General features: G+C 36.3%; 1 protein-coding gene and 1 pseudogene across 3 annotated transcripts in view; one reads left to right on the plus strand and one right to left on the minus strand.

The window, feature by feature from the left end:
• Positions 1–19,462, plus strand: part of TRAM1 (translocation associated membrane protein 1) — a 34,685-nt gene extending 15,223 nt beyond the window's left edge. For 2 of the 3 annotated variants that reach the window (XM_077876601.1, XM_077876603.1), the window contains 6 exons: positions 508–579; positions 7,561–7,631; positions 7,738–7,842; positions 9,915–10,058; positions 10,400–10,560; positions 17,883–19,462. In XM_077876601.1, coding sequence (XP_077732727.1) covers positions 508–579; positions 7,561–7,631; positions 7,738–7,842; positions 9,915–10,058; positions 10,400–10,560; positions 17,883–17,956 — 627 coding nt within the window. In that variant the 3' untranslated portion in view covers positions 17,957–19,462. The remainder of the gene's footprint in view (positions 1–507; positions 580–7,560; positions 7,632–7,737; positions 7,843–9,914; positions 10,059–10,399; positions 10,561–17,882) is intronic. The other variant, XM_077876602.1, reaches the window with a different exon arrangement.
• Positions 15,710–16,252, minus strand: LOC144300118 (small ribosomal subunit protein eS8 pseudogene; annotated as a pseudogene).
• Positions 19,463–19,805: the final 343 nt, after the last annotated feature.

The following is a 19,805-nucleotide window of genomic DNA, read 5'->3' on the forward strand; positions in this document are numbered from 1 at the left end:
AAAAAATGAAAATAAAATTTAAACAAATTTTGAAATGTAATAGTAGTTTTTATATTATTTTTTTTTAGTATAATCTTTTTTTAAATTTTTGTTTATTTATTTATGATAGTCACACAGAGAGAGAGCGAGAGAGAGGCAGAGACACAGGCAGAGGGAGAAGCAGGCTCCATGCACCGGGAGCCTGATGTGGGATTCGATCCCGGGTCTCCAGGATCGCGCCCTGGGCCAAAGGCAGGCACCAAACCGCTGCGCCACCCAGGGATCCCCTAGTTTTTATATTATTGAAATACTAGTTTTATATTCTTGATATTCTTAGGAGTTTCACAAATGAGACAAAAGGATAAATTATTCTGCAACTAACAATTCTGTGTGTTCAGGCCCAGTAAAAAATTCAGTATTAAGTGAAGTGAGCCATAGTTAAATACTCAGTAGCGAAGCCTTTCCTAAAATGAGTGGAACATTCTTTTTTAGCATGTGAGAAAAGCGTTTTTTGTTTTATTTGAACAGGTAACTACCGGAGCAGTGCAATATCCTCCTTTCTACTTTACCTGCAGTAGTTTTTCTAAAGTCAGAATTTGGGTAATTGCCAAGTAAACTTTAGTTCCTTTATTTAACTCTTTCCTCTCTCAAACCTGTACCACCTCCCTGTTGTTTTATTTTATTTTTTAAGTATTTATTTATTCATGAGAGACACACAGAGAGAGAAGCAGAGACACAGGCAGAGGGACAAGCAGGCTCCATGCAGGGATCCCGCCTGCCATGGGACTCTATCCCGGGTCTCCAGGATCATGCCCTGGGCCCAAGGTGGCGCTAAACCGCTGAGCCACTCGGGCTGCTCTCCCTGTTGCTTTAAACTAAAATACAGCAGCTCACCTGTGCTCTGTGTGGGTTTCTCTGGTTTGTACCACCTCCTCCGTGCTCCCTTTTCCCTCTCTTCTCTCCGTGGGCTTCATTCACACTGATATTCTCTAACTTTATGATCCCAGCACATCAGTTCTTTTTCTGGGAATACCTTTAAATTAATCAAGCACTCTTACTCCGTTTTTCAAAGAAAGATTATATCTAAAATCCCCATACAGGGGATCCCTGGGTGGCGCAGCGGTTTGGCGCCTGCCTTTGGCCCAGGGCGCGATCCTGGAGACCCGGGATCGAATCCCATGTCGGGCTCCCGGTGCATGGAGCCTGCTTCTCCCTCTGCCTGTGTCTCTGCCTCGCTCTCTCTCTCTCTCTGTGTGTGTGACTATCATAAATAAATAAAAATTTAAAAAAATAAAATAAAAATAAAATAAAATCCCCATACAGGAATACAGATAAAACAACTTTGGTCCTGAGTTAACAACTATTGAAGCTGGTTATGGCTACATGAGTATTCTTTATACTCTCTATTTATTAGATATAAATTTACATTTTTCCACATTTAAAGCTCCCTTACTTTGAGAAGCTTCTCAGGATAGAAGTATAATGTGACGAGTTCATCTCTGCCTTCTGCAAATTCCCACCTATTTCTATATGTATTGTAAATAGTTACTCCGTGAGTATAGGTACCTAATTTATTGCTGCTTTGTGTCTGTGTTTTTTGTGTCCTATGTGTCTGTCATCTTTATGTTATCTGCTATGATCAGAAGACAGCACCAAATTAGAGTTCATGTACTATGGTTTGAAAGTTCTTTTTATGTTGATTTCTTTTTCAAGTGGAATGTTTTTCTAGTTAAGGTGATTATAAGGATTATGATGAAGATCCATAAAACCTTTGGCTTAGAACTGTGTTAAGATTCTTAGGTTCAGGGATCCCTGGGTGGCGCAGCGGTTTGGCGCCTGCCTTTGGCCCAGGGCGCGATCCTGGAGACCCGGGATCGAATCCCACATCGGGCTCCCTGCATGGAGCCTGCTTCTCCCTCTGCCTATGTCTCTGCCTCTCTCTCTCTCTCTCTCTGTGTGACTATCATGAATAAATAAATAAAATCTTTAAAAAAAAAAAAAAAAAAAAGATTCTTAGGTTCACAGTCTCCAGAAGCCCTTCCATATTCAGTAAGCAGCTAATGTGAACCACCATTGTCCTACAACTGCACTGTCCAAAACAGAAGCCACTAGCCTCATTTAAAGTAATTACAATTAAAAAAAAAAAACAGAAAGTTCTGTTGGGCAGTATTACTGAGAACATCATAGTTTCTTAATGTGCCATAACTCAAATATTTAAAGCTTTTCTTCATGTACATACTTGTATAAGCCTAGACAGTACCTCTGGGCTCATTATTAATCTTTATGTCTCTGTCTTATTCATTGACCATGTAAATAAAGAAGGACATCTCAAAGTAATTGTTCATTTTAGTTTTCAAAGTTCTTTCCTTATCAATTCCTGCCAGATGGCATTTCTCCAGAAATGCAATCTAATTTTTATGGAATAATTTGCATAACTTAGAACTTAACTGAAACTATTTTTAACACCTACATATGACAGTCGAAAGTAACTGTTTCAAGTAATTAACATAATTTGAAAGTAACAGCTGCATATGTGTTAAACAGTTTCTTAAAATTTACTCTATGAAAATTATTTTTGGAGGAACTCTTTACTGGAAGAAACTAGTACAGTGATTGTTTTGAACTGATTCTACAGAAAAATGAAGAAAGAAAGGAACACTATTGTTAGTAGCAGTTCAAGAGGTGTGTTAGTCACAAACTAGTTTCTTTGAAGGAGAATATTCTAAATACATACAAATGTATGCCTCAATATAAACATTACTCCATTTTGCCAATAAGAAGATTCACAATGTAATTTCTTAGCCAACTTGCATATATGGGGTTTCGAGGAAGTCTCAATGAAATAGCCAAACACTTAATTCTGATATTCAATTTTCTTAGTTTAATTATACATGCATATAATTGCATATCATCTGAAGTTTTTAAAATTAGAAATAATGGTTTTTCTTCTTCCTACTTCATGAAAGTTATATTCATACTTTCCACATGCAACTTTGTTGTTCATATCTGTCATTCATCTCTAGAGCCACTTTTGAATCCTCTAACTCCATTTTTCCAAGTATATCACCTTCCCTCTACTGATTACTCTGTAGACCCTCTATAAGGACTTAGAAATCACATTGATTGAGGTTTTTAAGGCTGTGTATCTTACCCAAACATGTATTTCTTATTCAGAATAATCGATATGGATCCCTATTATGTAAGAGTTTTTAAAAAGATTTAAATTTGAGATGGCTCCATCTGTGGTTTAGGGGAAAATCTTTGCCATATATTTGGGCATATTTGTGATACTCCATTTAAAGTCCAGTTTTTTTAGTACAGTGTAATTAAGAAACGCATTTTCTTATAAGAATAGAAGTTTACTAAAGTATATGACTCACCTTTTTAATAAAAAGATGTTGGAATAACAACTGAAAATGTCACTTGGATTTATTTATCATTTTAGAACTTATTTTGATTTAATGTACTATATTTACTAGATTTTCTATGAAAATGACAGAATTTTAAATCATCATTCCATGATTTCATTCTTATATTAATTATTTAAACATCATTAAGAATCTAAGACTTTGAAGGGAGCCTGGGTGGCTCAGTCAGTTAAGTGTCTGCTTTTTTTTTTTTTTTTTTTTTTAATTTTTATTTATTTATGATAGTCACACAGAGAGAGAGAGAGGCAGAGACACAAGCAGAGGGAGAAGCAGGCTCCATGCACCGGGAGCCCGACGTGGGATTCGATCCCGGGTCTCCAGGATCGCGCCCTGGGCCAAAGGCAGGCGCCAAACCGCTGCGCCACCCAGGGGTCCCAAGTGTCTGCTTTTGGCTCACATCAGGATCCGAGGGTCCTGGGATGGAACCCTGCATTGGGCTCCTTGCTCAGTGGGGAGCCTGCTTCTCCCTCTCCCTCCACTTCCCTCTCCCTCTGCCTGCTGCTCCCCCTGCTTATGCTCTTTCTGTGTCAAGTATTTCATCAAAGTTTTATATTCTTTTTTTTTTTAAGATTTTATTTATTTATCTGAGGGTATATGCATGAGCAGGTTGAGGGAGAGGAGCAAGCAGACTCACTGCTAAGTGTGGAGCCTGATGTGGGGCTCGATCTCACAAACTTGAGATCATAACCTCAGCCAAAACCAAGAATCTGCTGCTTAACTGATTTAGCCACCCAGGTGCCCCTAAAATTTGATAAAGCCTTTCTAATAACACATTTTTATTATGTATTTTTTCCATTCAAGTATACAAGAAGTTTGTTAATCTTTATTTTTTATTTATTTTTGAGAGAGAGAGAGCATGGAGGGGTGGTAAAGAGGGACAAGCAGCATGCAGAGCCCTATGTGGGGTCGATATCCTGACACTGAGATTATGACCTGAGCCGAAACCAAGAGTCGGATGCTTAACTGACTGAAACCACCCAGATGCCCCAAGCAAGCTTTTGAAGTAGTTTCTAAAGCTTTCCAAAGTACAAAGTATTAAGAAATATCTTTCTAAATAATATTCCCTTCAGTTATATACAAATCAACCAATGTCTCTAAAGCAATGTTTGTACACTCAAAGCCTCACTCAAGAAAAAGTAAAAATAAATGAATGACAGGGAGGAATATAGTACTACAGGGAGTGATGGAGCTTATTGTGAACTGGAGAACACACTCTACATTAAAGGCGTTCCCATATTCTTTTAAGATTACAGAGGTAATGGGGATGATATAGCATAATTTTTTAAATGAGAAATTTTATCTAAATTTCATTTAGGAAATGGCTGTAATGGCACCCCTGTTCTAAACCAGACTCATGACATTCTCTAATCCTCGTGGGGTTACACCCGCACAGGCAAGATGCTTATGTGTCAGAGGCCAACAACAACTTCCCTAGCACCATGGTCTCCAGTTACACATTTCCCTTGGGAATGAGAAACAGAGGCAGCTGGGTGAAACTTGGCTATCTGAATTCACTGACCATATCAGATCCCAGTTCCGGAGTCAGCATGCCATTCAAGAGCAGTGGTCATTCTTTTTAAATCTAGTGTCTAGGTAAATAAAAAAGAGGCTGGGAGAAAGCTGTTTTTGGTTTCTCAAGACATTTTCACACATCATCCTACAATTTTATTGTATAAATAAACATTTTCTATCAGGAACCAGAAATGAGGTTTTGCTTATTTATTTGTTTAAAGATTAATGAACTGCAGGTCACCTGGGTGGCTTAACTCAGTTAAGTGTCCCACTCTTGGTTTTGGATCTCAGGGTTCAGGGATCAAGCCCCTCATCAGGCTATGTGCTCAGTGCAGAGTCTGCTTGAGATTCTCTCCTCCCTCTTTTCTTCCCCTCACTCGCATGCATACTCTCTCTTCTGGAATAAATAAAATATTTTAAAAAGCCATTTCTAGGTATTTGATGGTTATGAAAATAGAAGCTGGCGATGAGGGATGCCTGGGTGGCTCAGCGGTTGAGCGTCTCACTCAGGGCATGATCCTGGAGTCCCAGGATCGAGTCCCACATCAGGCTCCCTGCATGGAGCCTGCTTCTCCCTCTGTTTGTGCCTCTGCCTCTCTCTCTCTCTCTTTCTCTCTCTCTCTGTCTCTGTCTCTCATGAATAAATAAAATCTTAAAAAAAAAAAAAAAAGTTGGTGATGTTATTTTACTCTTCATTACTGACTCAGTTGATTGTCAACAAGAGCAAGGCTAAAATGCAGAGTTGAACCTGAAGTTAAAAAAGAAACTTCAACATCACTTTCCCTAATTAGATTGAGATTTAAGAACAAAAAGATACAAGAGAAGCAGAATAGTTTTCAGAAATGTAGATTGTAATTTATAATAGTGTTTTTAGATTTGTCAGAAAGGGAAGAAATAGGCAGCTTAGGTTCTCTACTAAGTGATGTATTTTTAAAATTTGTTTTTTTCCTTTAAAATTAATTTTTTAATCCCCCCCAGGAAGTTATATTCTGTAAAAGTTTTTCCAGCAGTTATTCCAGCAAATTGGCTACATTGACTTAAACAAGTTTTTATGTAATAAAATGAGTTTAGTGTTGAGTCAGCAATTAAGAAACTATGAAGCTTTTGTTATAAGTATCAAGAGTCCCTTAGTCTCTTTTTTCCTCAGAAGTGTGGAACATAGATTAACACATCTGAAGGAATATGGTAGTATTTCCTATAACATTCATTTACATGCTACTTTAATTTAAGATACTTTATTTAAAATTATAGTTAAAAGTATTTTGTTGTGGACTAAAATCATGTTGTACATTATGAATGATATAAACACCACACTTTGGGAAACCTGTATATCATGTGTATATAGTGACACGTGTATTCATAGCATATGAAATTACATTTATAACATTGTAGATGACCTGTTCTGAAATGATGGTAAGAACAGAAAAAGGTTCCCGTATGGTTGAACTTCAGCATGTTAGTCTTCACTCTGTTCTCCCTCTCTCCTTTTTTTTTTTTTTTTAAGATATTTATTTGAAAGAGCACATGAGCTGGGGGGAGGGGCAGTGGAAGAGGGAGAAGCAGACCGCCCAATGCAGGGCTTGATCCCAGGACCCCAAGATCATGACCTGAGATGAAGGCAGCCTCTTAACCAACTGAACCATCCAGGTGCCCTCTCATTTTGTAAGGAGAAATATTTCATTGGAAGTTTGAAAATTATGTGGAGAGAATCTTAAGACAGCTAATTTTCAAAGATCCTTTCTCTCCCAATTGGAAGACAGCTATAAACTGGTATCATATCTTAGGTTTTTTTCCCCTGAGAGTCCCAAAACAGTACCATATATAGTACTATTCAACTGTTTTATGTTTTACCTTTCTAATACTTGATCTTTGTACCATTCTTACTAGAGAAGAATTTTCTTTTTTTTTTTTTAAAGCTTTATTTATTCATGAGAGATAACAGAAAGAGAGAGCGGCAGAGACACAGGTAGAGGGAGAAGTAGGCTCTTCACAGGAGCCTGATGCGGGGCTCGATCCCAGATCCTGGGATCACCACCTGAGCCCGAGGCAGCCCCCCAATCACTGAGCCATCCGGGCATCCTGAGAATAATTTTAAATTTCAAAACTATAATTATAAAATCTCTACTCTTTCTCTGAAGATTTGGAGAAGTAACTCTATAGAAAAGTAGAAGTAGTAGAGGGCCAATAGAGACCTGTACTCAGCTGTACTAGATTCCAGAGATGAGTTTAGTGACGTTCCAAAGGAATGCATTTCAGTCCACTTGATATCAACCCTCTGTTTAAAAATTGGAATTAGCAGCTGTAGTACACGAATAGTACTAACCAGGCTTAATATAGCCTTATACTATATATGTCAGGCTACTATAACTATGTCCCTTATATACATGGAACACAGCAAAAACCAGAGCAGAAATGAGATGTATACGCATTTCATAAATGAACAAGTTTATTGAGTTTAACACTCAGTTTTTACAAACATTTGTGACTGTAACTCAAGATGAAAAATAAGGTTTTACATCATAATCTAATGTATATATGTGTGTGTGAAATCGGTAATAAAATTTTCATGAAACAGCACAATGTGCTGTACACGGAAGTGTTTCAGCCTGTTTTAATCTATAATGCATCTCTCTATTTACAGGAAGATATTCCTCGTCAGCTTGTCTACATTGGTCTTTACCTCTTTCACATTGCCGGGGCTTATCTTTTAAAGTGAGTTGGGCTTTTGCTTAGATGTATAAATGGACTGGGTAGATATTGTGTCAGTCTATGTTAATTGATAATTAACCTTTACATTTTAAATATGTTCCTTTAACAGCTTGAATCATCTAGGACTTGTTCTTCTGGTGCTACATTATTTTGTTGAATTTCTCTTCCATATTTCCCGCCTGTTTTATTTTAGTGATGAAAAGTATCAGAAAGGGTAAGTTGTTTAGCCATTCTCTTTGTTGTATAATTAAAATCAGTGTCTGTGTTGCCAAGGACTGTGCTATTGCCAAGGTCTATGCTGGGGGCAATTATATCATTCTGTGAGCTGTTAGTAGTAGCTTTAAATTTTTTTTTTAAGATTGTATTTATTTGAGAGAGAGAACATGAGCAGAGGGGAAGGGCAGAGGGAAAGGGAGAAACCGACCCCCTGATGAGCATGGAGCCTGATGTGGGATTAGATCCCAGGACTATGAGATCATGACTTGAGCCAAAGGAAGATGCTCAGCTGAGCCACACAGGTGTCCCTTTTAGTAGTAGCTTTATTTTTTTAAAAAAAAGATTTTAGGGATCCCTGGGTGGCGCAGCGGTTTGGCGCCTGCCTTTGGCCCAGGGCGCGATCCTGGAGACCCGGGATCAAATCCCACGTCGGGCTCCCGGTACATGGAGCCTGCTTCTCCCTCTGCCTGTGTCTCTGCCTCTCTCTCTCTCTCACTGTGTGCCTATCATAAATAAATAAAAAAAAAAAATTAAAAAAAATAAAAATAAAAATAAAAATAAAAAAAGATTTTATCTATTCATGAGAGACACACAGAGAGAGGCAGAGACATAGGCAGAGGGAGAAGTAGGCTCCCTGCAGGGAGCCTGATGCAGGACTTAATCCCAGGACCCCAGGATCACAACCTGAGCCAAAGGCAGATGCTCAACCGCTGAGCCACCTAGGTACCCAGTAGTAGCTTTAATTTAATGTGAAACAACTTCACAATTCAGGTGGGTATTTTAATCTCTAAATTGGAGTCTCATCTTAGGTAGAGATATGTTACATTGGAACATGTACTTTTAAAGTTTTTTTTGGGTTTACTGTTCTATTATAATTGTCCTTTTGTTTAATGCCTGTTTTTATTTTGGAGGAAAAGTAATAGGGAAGTGACTAGAAGAATAGGGAAAGAAAAAAACAAAATAATATAATAGATTATATAGTCCAAAAGATGCTAAAATATTTCTGTGGGAAAACTGGACTGAAAACAGAATTGGGGGACGCCTATCAGCAGTTCAGCACCGCCTTCTTGGCCCAGGCGTGATCCTGGAGTCCCAGGATCGAGTCCCACATCAGGCTTCCCAGATGGAGCCTGCTTCTCTCTCTGCGTATGTCTCTGCCTCTTTCTCTGTGTCTCTCCTGAATAAATAAATAAAAATATTTTAAAAAGACAACAACAACAGAATTGGAGCCGTATGACTTGTAAAAAAAAGAAAGAAAGAAAAAAGGTAAAACAAGGTGTATTAAGTAGGAATTGGGTGTCCTGTTCACATGACAGCTTTTGTTTTGGCCAGCATTTTTCAAAATTGTTCTATATACCAGTAGCTTTGAGGATCATTAATGATGGTTTTTTGGGGGGGGGTTTAGGTTTTTATTTATTTATTGGGGATCCCCGGGTGGCTCAGAGGTTTAGCACCTGCCCAGGGCGTGATCCTGGAGTCCCCATCGAGTCCCACATCGGGCTCCCTGCATGGAGCCTGCTTCTCTCTCTCTCTGTCTCTCATGAATAAATAAATAAAATCTTAAAAAAAAAAAAAAAAAAAAAGATGAGCCAGAGGCTCAATCACTTAGCCACCCAGGCACCCCAATAGTTATATTTTAAAAAGGAGATTGGGGATGCCTGGATGACTCAGTTGGTTAACCATCTGTCTTCACTCAGGTCATGATCCCAGTGGGGAGCCCACTTCTCTCTCTCCCTGCCATTCCCAATTGCTTGTGCACATGCACGCTCTCTCACTGTCAAATAAATAAATAAAATCTTTAAAAAAATAATAGAATAAAAATAAAACCGATCAGCTAAACAAAAAATCAATTATTTCTTTACTTGATATTCTAAAATCTTATATAAGCTATGTTATGTATCTCCAAGAATGTGATATATAGCATATCCCAAACATTATACTTCAGGATCTTTTTTGCAGTACAATAAGAAATGTTTTAATACGCATTTACTTATTAGGAATCTGATCCTGTTAGAATCTTTTCATATCATTACAATTTAATCAATTTGATTTGGGACATTTTTCTTCCAGGTTTTCTCTGTGGGCAGTTCTGTTTGTTTTGGGAAGACTTCTGACTTTAATTCTTTCAGTACTCACTGTTGGCTTTGGCCTTGCAAGAGCAGAGAATCAGAAACTGGATTTCAGTGCTGGGAACTTCAATGTGTTAGCTGTAAGGTACAGTCAATTTAACATTTTTCTCACTTTTTACTCCTATATAATATATATTATCCATTTATGATGTAAATCAACTTTAAAAAATAAACAAATATGGGGGGAACACTGTCATTGGATTTCAAACCTGCTGCAGTAGCATATGTCTCAGATGAAATACTAAAGGATCTCTTTGAATTTAGAAATTAACCATTAATGAAATCATTGTTTATTAATGTAATCGTATCACCAGTGGGAATTTAGCACCAAGTTAATACTATCAATGCGAGATAGAATACCCATTCAATGGCATTGCTCTAATATACTCTAATTTTTTTTTTGTTTTTTAACCTATTTATTCTCAGAATTGCTGTCCTGGCATCCATTTGCATTACCCAAGCATTCATGATGTGGAAGTTCATTAATTTTCAGCTTCGGAGGTGGAGGGAACATTCTACTTTTCAGGCACCAGTTGTGAAGAAGAAACCAACAGTGACTAAAGGCAGGTCTTCTAGAAAAGGAACAGGTTTGTATTCAGTAAGCAGCGGAAAAGCTGAAATAGAAAACATTTTTTAAAAAATGTTATGGGGCCTTATTCTAAACTTAATTTAAAATAATCAAAATTTAAAAATTAAAAAATTTTTATTAGAGCAATGAGCAGGGGGAGGAGCAGAGGGAGAGGGACAAGCAGACTCTGTGCTGAGTGCAGAGCCCAGCAAGGATTCAGTCTCCAAACCCTGAGGTCATGACCTGAGCTGAAACCAAGAGTCAGAAGCTTAACCGGCTGAGCCACCCAGCTACCCCTAAAATCTTATAAAGAAAATGTTACTCTGTTTTTAGCAAAATCAGAGGCAACACAAACTTATCCCATTTGACAGATGGTTGATTCCCTGGAGTCAGTTATTCCCCAAAAGCTGTCCCCAAAATTCTTTCTCCTAAGCTTTCCATTAGACCAATATATATTGGCCATTTTAGTAGTGAATAACTAACCTAGCAAGAAGTAGTTTGTGCTTTCAAGCATCTTACTCATATTTAAAAAACAAAACCTCTTTTTAGCCCCTTCCCATCTGCCTTTAGTCCCAAGTAGAGCAGCTTTTTCTGTAACTTGATTGCTTGATCCTTCATTTCTGAACCTGCATCTAACCTCTTTTCTGTCTTGCTTTTAATTGAAAATACTTTGACATTGCAGTAATTTTTTCACCTTGTAGTTGGTGTTATACTTGAAATTGTAAAACAGAAGTTCCAGTTTTAAAAAATATATCAACTCTGATTTGCTCCTTAAAAGTCTTCATATTTGATAGTTTATGTCCTCTAGCCTTATCCTACTCAAGCTTGTCTCAGCAGTTCTTGGGCCTTTGCTCATTTCATATAAATTTTAGTACATCTTGGTCAATTTCCACCTTCCCCCCATCCCCCAAAAAATCATGCTGGGATTTTAGATTGGAATTACATCGAATCTGTAGATCATTTCAAGGAGAATTGAGCACTTTAGCCTATGAATATGGCATATATTTGCATTTGCCTAGATTAACTACTTTCAGTGATAATAACCACTTTGTTGGGATCTAAATCACATACCATACCATAAAGTTCACCGTTTAAAGTACATGTTTCAGTTTATTTATTTTCTGTCTCTGTGGATTGGCCTTTTCTGGACATGACATACATATATTGTGATCCTTTGTGACTGGTTTCTTTCACTTAGCATGTACTTAAGTTTTATTCACGTTGTAGTAAATACCAATAGTTTATTCCTGTTTATATCCAAATACTTTTTCCATTGTGTAAATATACCAGATTATCTTTATCCACTTATTAGTTGATGGGTATTTGGGTTCCCACTCTTTAGCTAATATGAATAATGCTGCTGTAAACATTTATGTACAGGTTTTTGTTTGAACACCTGTTTTTGCTCTCTTGAGTATATACCTAGGAACAGTATGGTATGGCTAGGTCAAATGGTAACTGTATATTTAACATTTGCTGGGGAGCTGCTAAACTGATACCAAAGTGGCTGCACCATTTTATATTCATTGTTTTTGCATATGATATCCAGTTGTCCCCTGCAGCATTTGTTGAAAAGACTAACCTTTCTCTATTGAGTTACCCTGATATTCTCATTGAAAATAAGTTGATCAGCTACTTACAGAGCGAATAAATAACTTGTTTTCAATGGGGAGAGGAATCAGTTGATCAAAAAGTAGGAATTTATTTTTGGACTCTCAGTTCTATTCTGTTAATCTGTATGCCTATTCTTATGCCAGTACCACATGGTCTTGATTACTGTTGCTTTCTAGTTGGTATTGAAATCAGGAAGTGTGAGTCCTCCATTTTGTTAGGTTTCTTCATGCTTTGGTTATTCTGGGTCCCTTGCACTTCCGCATGAATTTTAGGATCAGCTTGTCAATTTCTCCAAAAGCCAGCTGGGCTTTTCATATGGATTACTTTGAATCTGTCAAGAATCATAAATGTCCTTCCATTTATTTGGATTCTCCTTTTCATTTCTTTTAGTTACATTTTATAGTTATCAGTGTATAAGTCTTGTACTTCTTTTTATTCCTAAGTATTCTTTTTTTGACGATATTCTAAATAGAATTATCTTTCTTAATTTCATTTTTGTATTGTTTATTGCCAATATATAGAAACACAATTGATTTTTCCATATTGATCTTTTGTCCTGCAACATTGCTGAACTTTTTATTTTTATTATTTAGTACTGGGTTTTTTTTAGTGGATTCCTTTGCATTTTCATGTCATCTGCAGATAGAAATAGTTTTACTTCCTCCTGTTTAATCTGGATGATTTTTATTTCATATTCTTGACAAATTGCCTTAGCTAGAGTCTCCAAAACAGTGTTAAGTAGAAGTGGTAAGCGCAAACATCCTCATCTTCCCCTGATATTAGGAAAGCATCCTTTTACCATTAATGATGTTACCTGTGGGTTTTCGTGAGTGCCTTTATCAGCTTAAGGAAGTTCCCTTCTATTTCTAGTTTGTTAGTGTTTTTATCATGAGAGGATATTAGATTTTGTCACTTGCACTTTCTGCATCTCCTGAGATCATCAAATAGTTCTTGTCCTACATATTATTGATATCATGTATTACTATTAGTTGATTTTTGAACATTAAGCCAACAATGTATTCCTGGGATAAATCCCATTTGGTCATGGTATATAATTCTCTTTAGATGTTGTTTGATTTGGTTTGCTAGTATTTTATTGAGCATTTTTATATCTGTATTCATAATGGATATTGATGTGTATTTTTTTGTAATACATTTATTTTCAAATGTAAAACCAGTCTTGCATTTCTGGCATAAATTCAAGTTGCTGATGATAATACATCATTTTTAGTAGATTGGTGTTTTCAGTATTTTGTTGTAATTTTTACACTTGTGTTCATATAAAAACTCGGCCTCCATTTAGCCTGTTTTTGTTTTTGCTGTATTCTCATCAGATCTTGGTATCAGGGTTATGGTGACTTTATAAAAAGTATTGAGCAGTTTTATCCTTTGTGTGATGTCAGCATTATTTCTTACCTAAATGTTTAGAAGAATCTACCAGTGAAGCTACTTAGAATCTTCTCTAGGGTAGGATATTTACCTATAGATTTACATTCTTTAATAGATAAGATTATTCAGATTTTTATTCTTTATTGTGTCTCTTCTGAAATGTGTTTTTCAAGGAATTTGTCCATTTCATCTAACTTCGCAAGTGTATTGGTAAAATTATTCATACTGCCCTCTTACTAATTTGTGTAGAACAGTGATACTTTATTTCATGTGTTGGTAATTTATGCCCTTCTGTCTCTCTTTGCCATCAGCCAAGAACTAACATTTATGGGCTTTTTTTCATTGATTTTCTTAGTCATATCATTGATTTCTGTTCCTATTTCCCTTTTTTTGGTCTTGATTTGCTGTTTTGTTATTTGTGGTTTACTGTCTTGAGATGGATCTTTACATCATTGATTTTCTGCCCATCTCATGAATTACTTGCAATTAAAGACAAACTTTCCCTTTCAGCAGTGCTTTAATTGAATTTCACAAATTCTGGTATGTCTTTTTCATTATCATTCAGTTCAGGATATTACAATTCCAATTTGATTTCTTCTTTGACCCATACATCATGTATTAATGCATTGTTTAATTTACAACTACGTGGGCATTTTCTAGTTTTCTTTTTGTTCCTGAATTATTTCAATTCTTTGGAATTTGTTGAGACTTTCATTATGGCTCAGCCAGGTGTTCAGTTTTGGTAAATATTCTGTTTAGACTTCTAAAGTATGTGTTTTCTGGGCAGCCCTGGTGGCGCAGCGGTTTAGCGCTGCCTGCAGCCCAGGGCGTGATCCTGGAGACCCTGGATCGAGTCCCACATCAGGCTCTCTGCATGGAGCCTGCTTCTCCCTCTGCCGGTGTCTCTGCCTCTCTCTCTCTCTCTCTCTCTCTCTCTCTCTGAATAAATAAATAATATATTTTTTTTTAGTATGTGTTTTCTGAATCTGCTGGGTATTATGCTGTATATCAGGTCAGATTTGTTAGTTGTATTATTCAATCTTTTATATCTTTACTGATTTGGTAGATGGAGTTCTGTTTGTTCAATCAGTTATTGCAGGAGATACCACATTTCCTTGTAGCTTATATAAGTTTTTGCTTTAAATATTTTGAACATGTATTATAGGTACATCTAAATCTAGGGTTACAAATTCCTGTTGAATTTGTCCTTTTCTCTTATGGAAAGTCCATCTTCATCTCTAGTAAATGTCTGAATTTAGCTACACCAACTTTTTTTTTGGTAAAATGTTAAGATGTATCTTTTCTGTATTTCTCTACTTTAAACCTTTCTTTGTCTTCAAATGTAAATTGCATTTCTTTTAAGTAGTATATAATTGGATTTAATTGTTTTCATCCAATCTAATAATTATTGTCTTTGTTTTTTGGCAGTTATACTATGATGTGCCTGAGTATGATTTTCTTTGTATTTATCCTATTCTCTGTCATGTAGAGCTTCCTGAATCTTGGCTTGGCTTCTTTCATCATTTTGGAAAATTCTTGACCATAATTTCTTCATATATTCTTTGCCACATTCTCTCTCTCCTTCTGGGACTCCAACATATGTGTTAAACTCTTATACCTGTCTTATATCTTTTCATGCCTTCTGCATTTTTCATCCCTTCTTTCTAAATTTCAATCTAAGTATTTTTTCTGGTTCACTGATTTCTTTTGTTATGCCTAATCTGCTATTAAATTTATTTATTAAGTCTGTATTTTCAGTTACTATATTTTCCAGTTCTAGGATTAAAGATTTTAGTTATCTTGTGAAATTCTCCATCTGTTCATTTATTTATATTACTCATTGTTCTTTTAATGTCCCTGTTTGATAACTCCAGATATAGATCACCTGAGGATCTTTTTCTTTTCTTTTCCTTCCTTTTCTTTTCCTTTCCTTTTTTTTATTTATTTATTTATTTATTTATTTATTTATTTATTTATTTATGATAGTCACAGAGAGAGAGAGGCAGAGACACAGGCAGAGGGAGAAGCAGGCTCCATGCACCAGGAGCCCGATGTGGGATTCGATCCCGGGTCTCCAGGATCGCGCCCTGGGCCAAAGGCAGGCACCAAACCACTGCGCCACCCAGGGATCCCCTTTCCTTTCTTTTCAACAGTAAACACCTTCATTATATGAGTCGGAGAGAGGAGGGAGGAGGATTTATTGCTTTCTGGACCTTGATTTTTGTCAAATAGAACTCTAGCTTCTTGCCCTCTAGCACATAGCCATCTGCTCAGCCACACTACACTGGCCTGGTCTTCAAACAGTGCACACAAGAAGCCTGCCCTGATGGAACTGCACCTCCAAAAAACTGTTGATTTTGGCATTCTTTTTTCTTTCGTTATATTTCTTCTGAATTTTCTTTGATTCTTTTTTGTTTAAAATCTCTTCCTCCTTAGGAGTCAACTTAGCCCCCTTCTTGCAGCCCAGAGATAGTACATAGTGGGACGCATACCACAATACTGTGTGCTGTAATGAGAACAGTACAATTCCTTATCAGGGTCTTGGTGTGGACTAATTCATTGTTGGATGCTTTGTAGACAATATCTGATAATTCCTTTCTGGTACTTATAACACTCAGCCCTCAAGAGAAGTTCCCCACATCCAGCCTCAAGGCAGGGTATTTCTTCTTGCCTCCCCAGATTGGGCCTGTGTGTATGTGGTAGAGCATCCTAGCTCATACATGTGCTTCTTGTAGTAGAGCTTTCTCTTGCCCCTCATCTTGCAGGGCTTGTACCACTTGTCTCAATAGATGCTCATCACTTGGTGCTGCTGAAAAGAGCAAAGATCTATTCCTGATAGATTTCTTTCTTAGCTTTTAGTCATTTGGTCTTGCTTTCTGGCATACCTGGTAATTTTTAATTGAATACTGGACATTTAATGTAAAAATGTATATAGGTCCTAGTGACTTTATAGAGGCTCTGGATTGAATATGGGTAGATCCTTCTGTCCTGTCAAAGCTTATCTATTTCTAGTTTGCCCTCATTCCTAGAAAGTCAACCGTTAGTACAGTCTGTCTTCTCTGACTGTAGATTCAAATTTTTTTCTTCCTGTCTTTATGAAACTAATCAGTACTCTGTTTAGCTTTGTACTTGCATAGGAGTTGCTTTCTGTTTAATTTCTCTGAGTCTTGCTTCATGCGTGCACATTCAAGTAATTGGCAAATACCTTATGGGAGAATACACAGCAGCCTTGGGTTGTTTTTTTCTCTTCAAACAGCCATTTTTGTATTCCAACTTCGATGAATATTTTTGAAGGCAAGATTAGTCTGACATTAGCTATAAATCAATCAATTGATCAATAGATTGGTATCTCCATAATAACTTGAAGAAGGCAGCCATATAACACTCCTAAACATAAGAGTTATCCTAAACACTGACTTTATTATGTCTTGTAAGGAAACATATCCCCAAAAACTTTGTTTCCAAATGAGAAAAGAGTGTTTATTGCTACCAAAAGCACTGCTCTTAAGACTACTATTTTAAAATTCTTATAATTGTTTTTTAGAGTATTCTGTCTTCCACTTTTTTCTGCTTTCAGTAGTAATGCTTTATTTTTAATTGAGATGTAATTAATATATTGCTGTTGTTGTTTTTAATTTACTACTAGGGATCCCTGGGTGGCTCAGCAGTTTAGCATCTGCCTTCAGCCCAGGGCATGATCCTAGAATCCCAGGATTGAGTCCCGCGTCAGGCTCCCTGCATGGAGCCCGCTTCTCCCTCTGCCTGTGTCTCTGCCTCTCTCTCAATCTGTCATAAATAAATAAATAAATAAATAAATAAATAAATAAATAAGTAAGTAAGTAAGTAAGTAAGTAAGTAAGTAAGTAAGTAAGTAAAGTAAGTAAGTAAGTAAGTAAATTTCCTTCCTTCCTTCCTTCCGCCCGCACCTGGGTGGCTCAGTCGGTTAAGCACCTGACTCTTGGTTTCAGCTCAGGTCATGATCTCATGGTTGTGAGATTGAGCCCCACATTGGGCTCTGTGCTCAGTGCAGAGTCTGCCTCAGATTCTTTCTCCCTCTGTCCTGCCTATGTCCCCCTCCCCCCATCTCAAATAAATAAATAAATAAAATCTTTAAAAATTTGCTACTTTTAGTTCATTGTGTTTAACGTGTTACCAGATTTTATGATTGGTTAAATACTGGTAAGGATTAATTACTGCTAAATAAGTTTTACCTAAGGGTATTCAGATATTTATTAGATTTTTAAACTTACTTTTCTGAAGGTACTTTTATGTATAAAGATGATATTAATTTGGATTTCTTTATTAAAAACAGTAACACTGATTCTTTTCTCTTTTCAGAAAATGGTGTAAATGGAACAGTAACTTCAAATGGAGCTGACTCTCCCCGTAATAGAAAAGAGAAATCTTCATAATGAATTATAATCTAATTGATTAATGTCCCCAAAGAAATCTGCTTTTTACTATATCTTTCAGCACTAGAGATTTTTTCTGTCCTTGAAAATACAGTTTGTGCTCTTTGATTCTTGCTATTGTACTGTTGTTTCATGCATTTTTTTAAAGGGCATTTGAGGGAAGGATGATTACTATGAGTGAGAAAAATATTTTAGCTTAGACTAAGCTACCTGCCTTCAAAATAGTTTAGGGACCACCACCATATTCTATTTTGTTTTTTATCTTTGAATGTTTTTCTAATGATTTGGAGAGATAACTATTTACAAAAATTCTACATAACAGTGATAAAATTTCTTGCTCTCACCAATTTTTTGTATTAGCAAGATGGCCTCTTCCAGCAAGGTCATATTTTTTAAGTTATCTTTCAGGGTAAAATGGAAATACTATACAGTTGGAAGTCAAACTTTAATATGTTTTCAGTGTTCTCTAATTTTTAGGAATTTTTGTAGTCTTTACACCTGGGAAAAAAGATTTGTAAATTCACTATAATAATTGTGTGCTTTATTTTATAGGTAATGGTTGTTAATGTTACATCCCCATTTTAAAAAACAACCACAACATACTATTGGTTACAATGTGTGGAGAGTTATTGCCATATATATTGAATCAAAAATATATGAACATAAAAGTACCTGTGAAGTAAAATCCTTTCTTGAGCATTTTCAACACTTGTAAACTGAAAATCAGAAAATTAAATATTTACTATAAAGAAGCAAATACGACTATAGCCCTTTTTGATATGTTTATTAATAATGATTCTTAATGGGGCTTATAAGGTCGATATGCACAGCATCTTAGAAAAATATTGTTTAACCTGCAAACCCTTTTTAAAAATAATGCCTACTTAATTTATATCTATAAAAGAATGTCGGGTAATTATATTTGGAAACATTTACTGCACTAATCTTAAAGAAATTGAAAATTCAGTTGGATAAATAGTCTTACAAAAGACAGTGCTTTATGTTATAACTATAGCTTTGGTCCCATCTTTAATTGAGAAGCATTTATCTGTATAAAACATATTTTTGGATAAATATATATATATATATTTGTATCTCTACAGAAAGGCTCTAAAAAACATTTGAGTAAAACATTTGGTTCCCTTTTCTATAATTATCCTTAAAAATTCTTACAGCTATATTTGGTTTTTTTGTTGTCTTCACAGTACCTATACTGCTCCTTTTGGTGTTCACATCTTGTTCTCCATTTCTCACTTTTGTCACCAGCTCATGTTTGTGCCATTTTTAGTATAAAAGTTGCAGGCTTGTTAGGTCTGCAGTTTAATAAGTTGCCATGCTGCTAGAAAGTTGTGCTTTCTATTTCCAGCTGTTTACTTCCTGGAAAAAGTAGTAGCTCTCTGTAGCATCATGGAGTTTCAGTGGAACCAAATTTTTGCCAATAAAAACTGGCATTATATTGAACTATACATTGAGAAATCAAACAAAATAAAATTTTTACTTTCACAAGCTGTATCCTGGACGTTTTCTTATTGTTGGCAAGTTTTTATGCTGTTTAAGATTTAATCTCATTAAAATGTACCATGTTTAAAGAGCATACTCTTGATAGACCTTGAGAACAGCCTTTCCCGGGACGCCTGGGTGGCTCAGTGGTTGAGCATCTGCCTTTGGCTCGGGGTGTGACCCCGGAGTCCCGGGATCAAGTCCCACATCAGGCTCCCTGCATGGAGCCTGCTTCTCCCTCTGCCTGTGTCTCTACCTCTCTCTCTCTCTGTGTCTCTCATGAATAAATAAATGAAATCTTTAAAAAAAAAAAATAAAGAACAGCCTTTCCAAAAAAAAGTATTCTGCA

This window comes from Canis aureus, chromosome 28 (assembly GCF_053574225.1).
Source record: "Canis aureus isolate CA01 chromosome 28, VMU_Caureus_v.1.0, whole genome shotgun sequence".
In the NCBI taxonomy this organism is placed as follows: domain Eukaryota; kingdom Metazoa; phylum Chordata; class Mammalia; order Carnivora; family Canidae; genus Canis; species Canis aureus.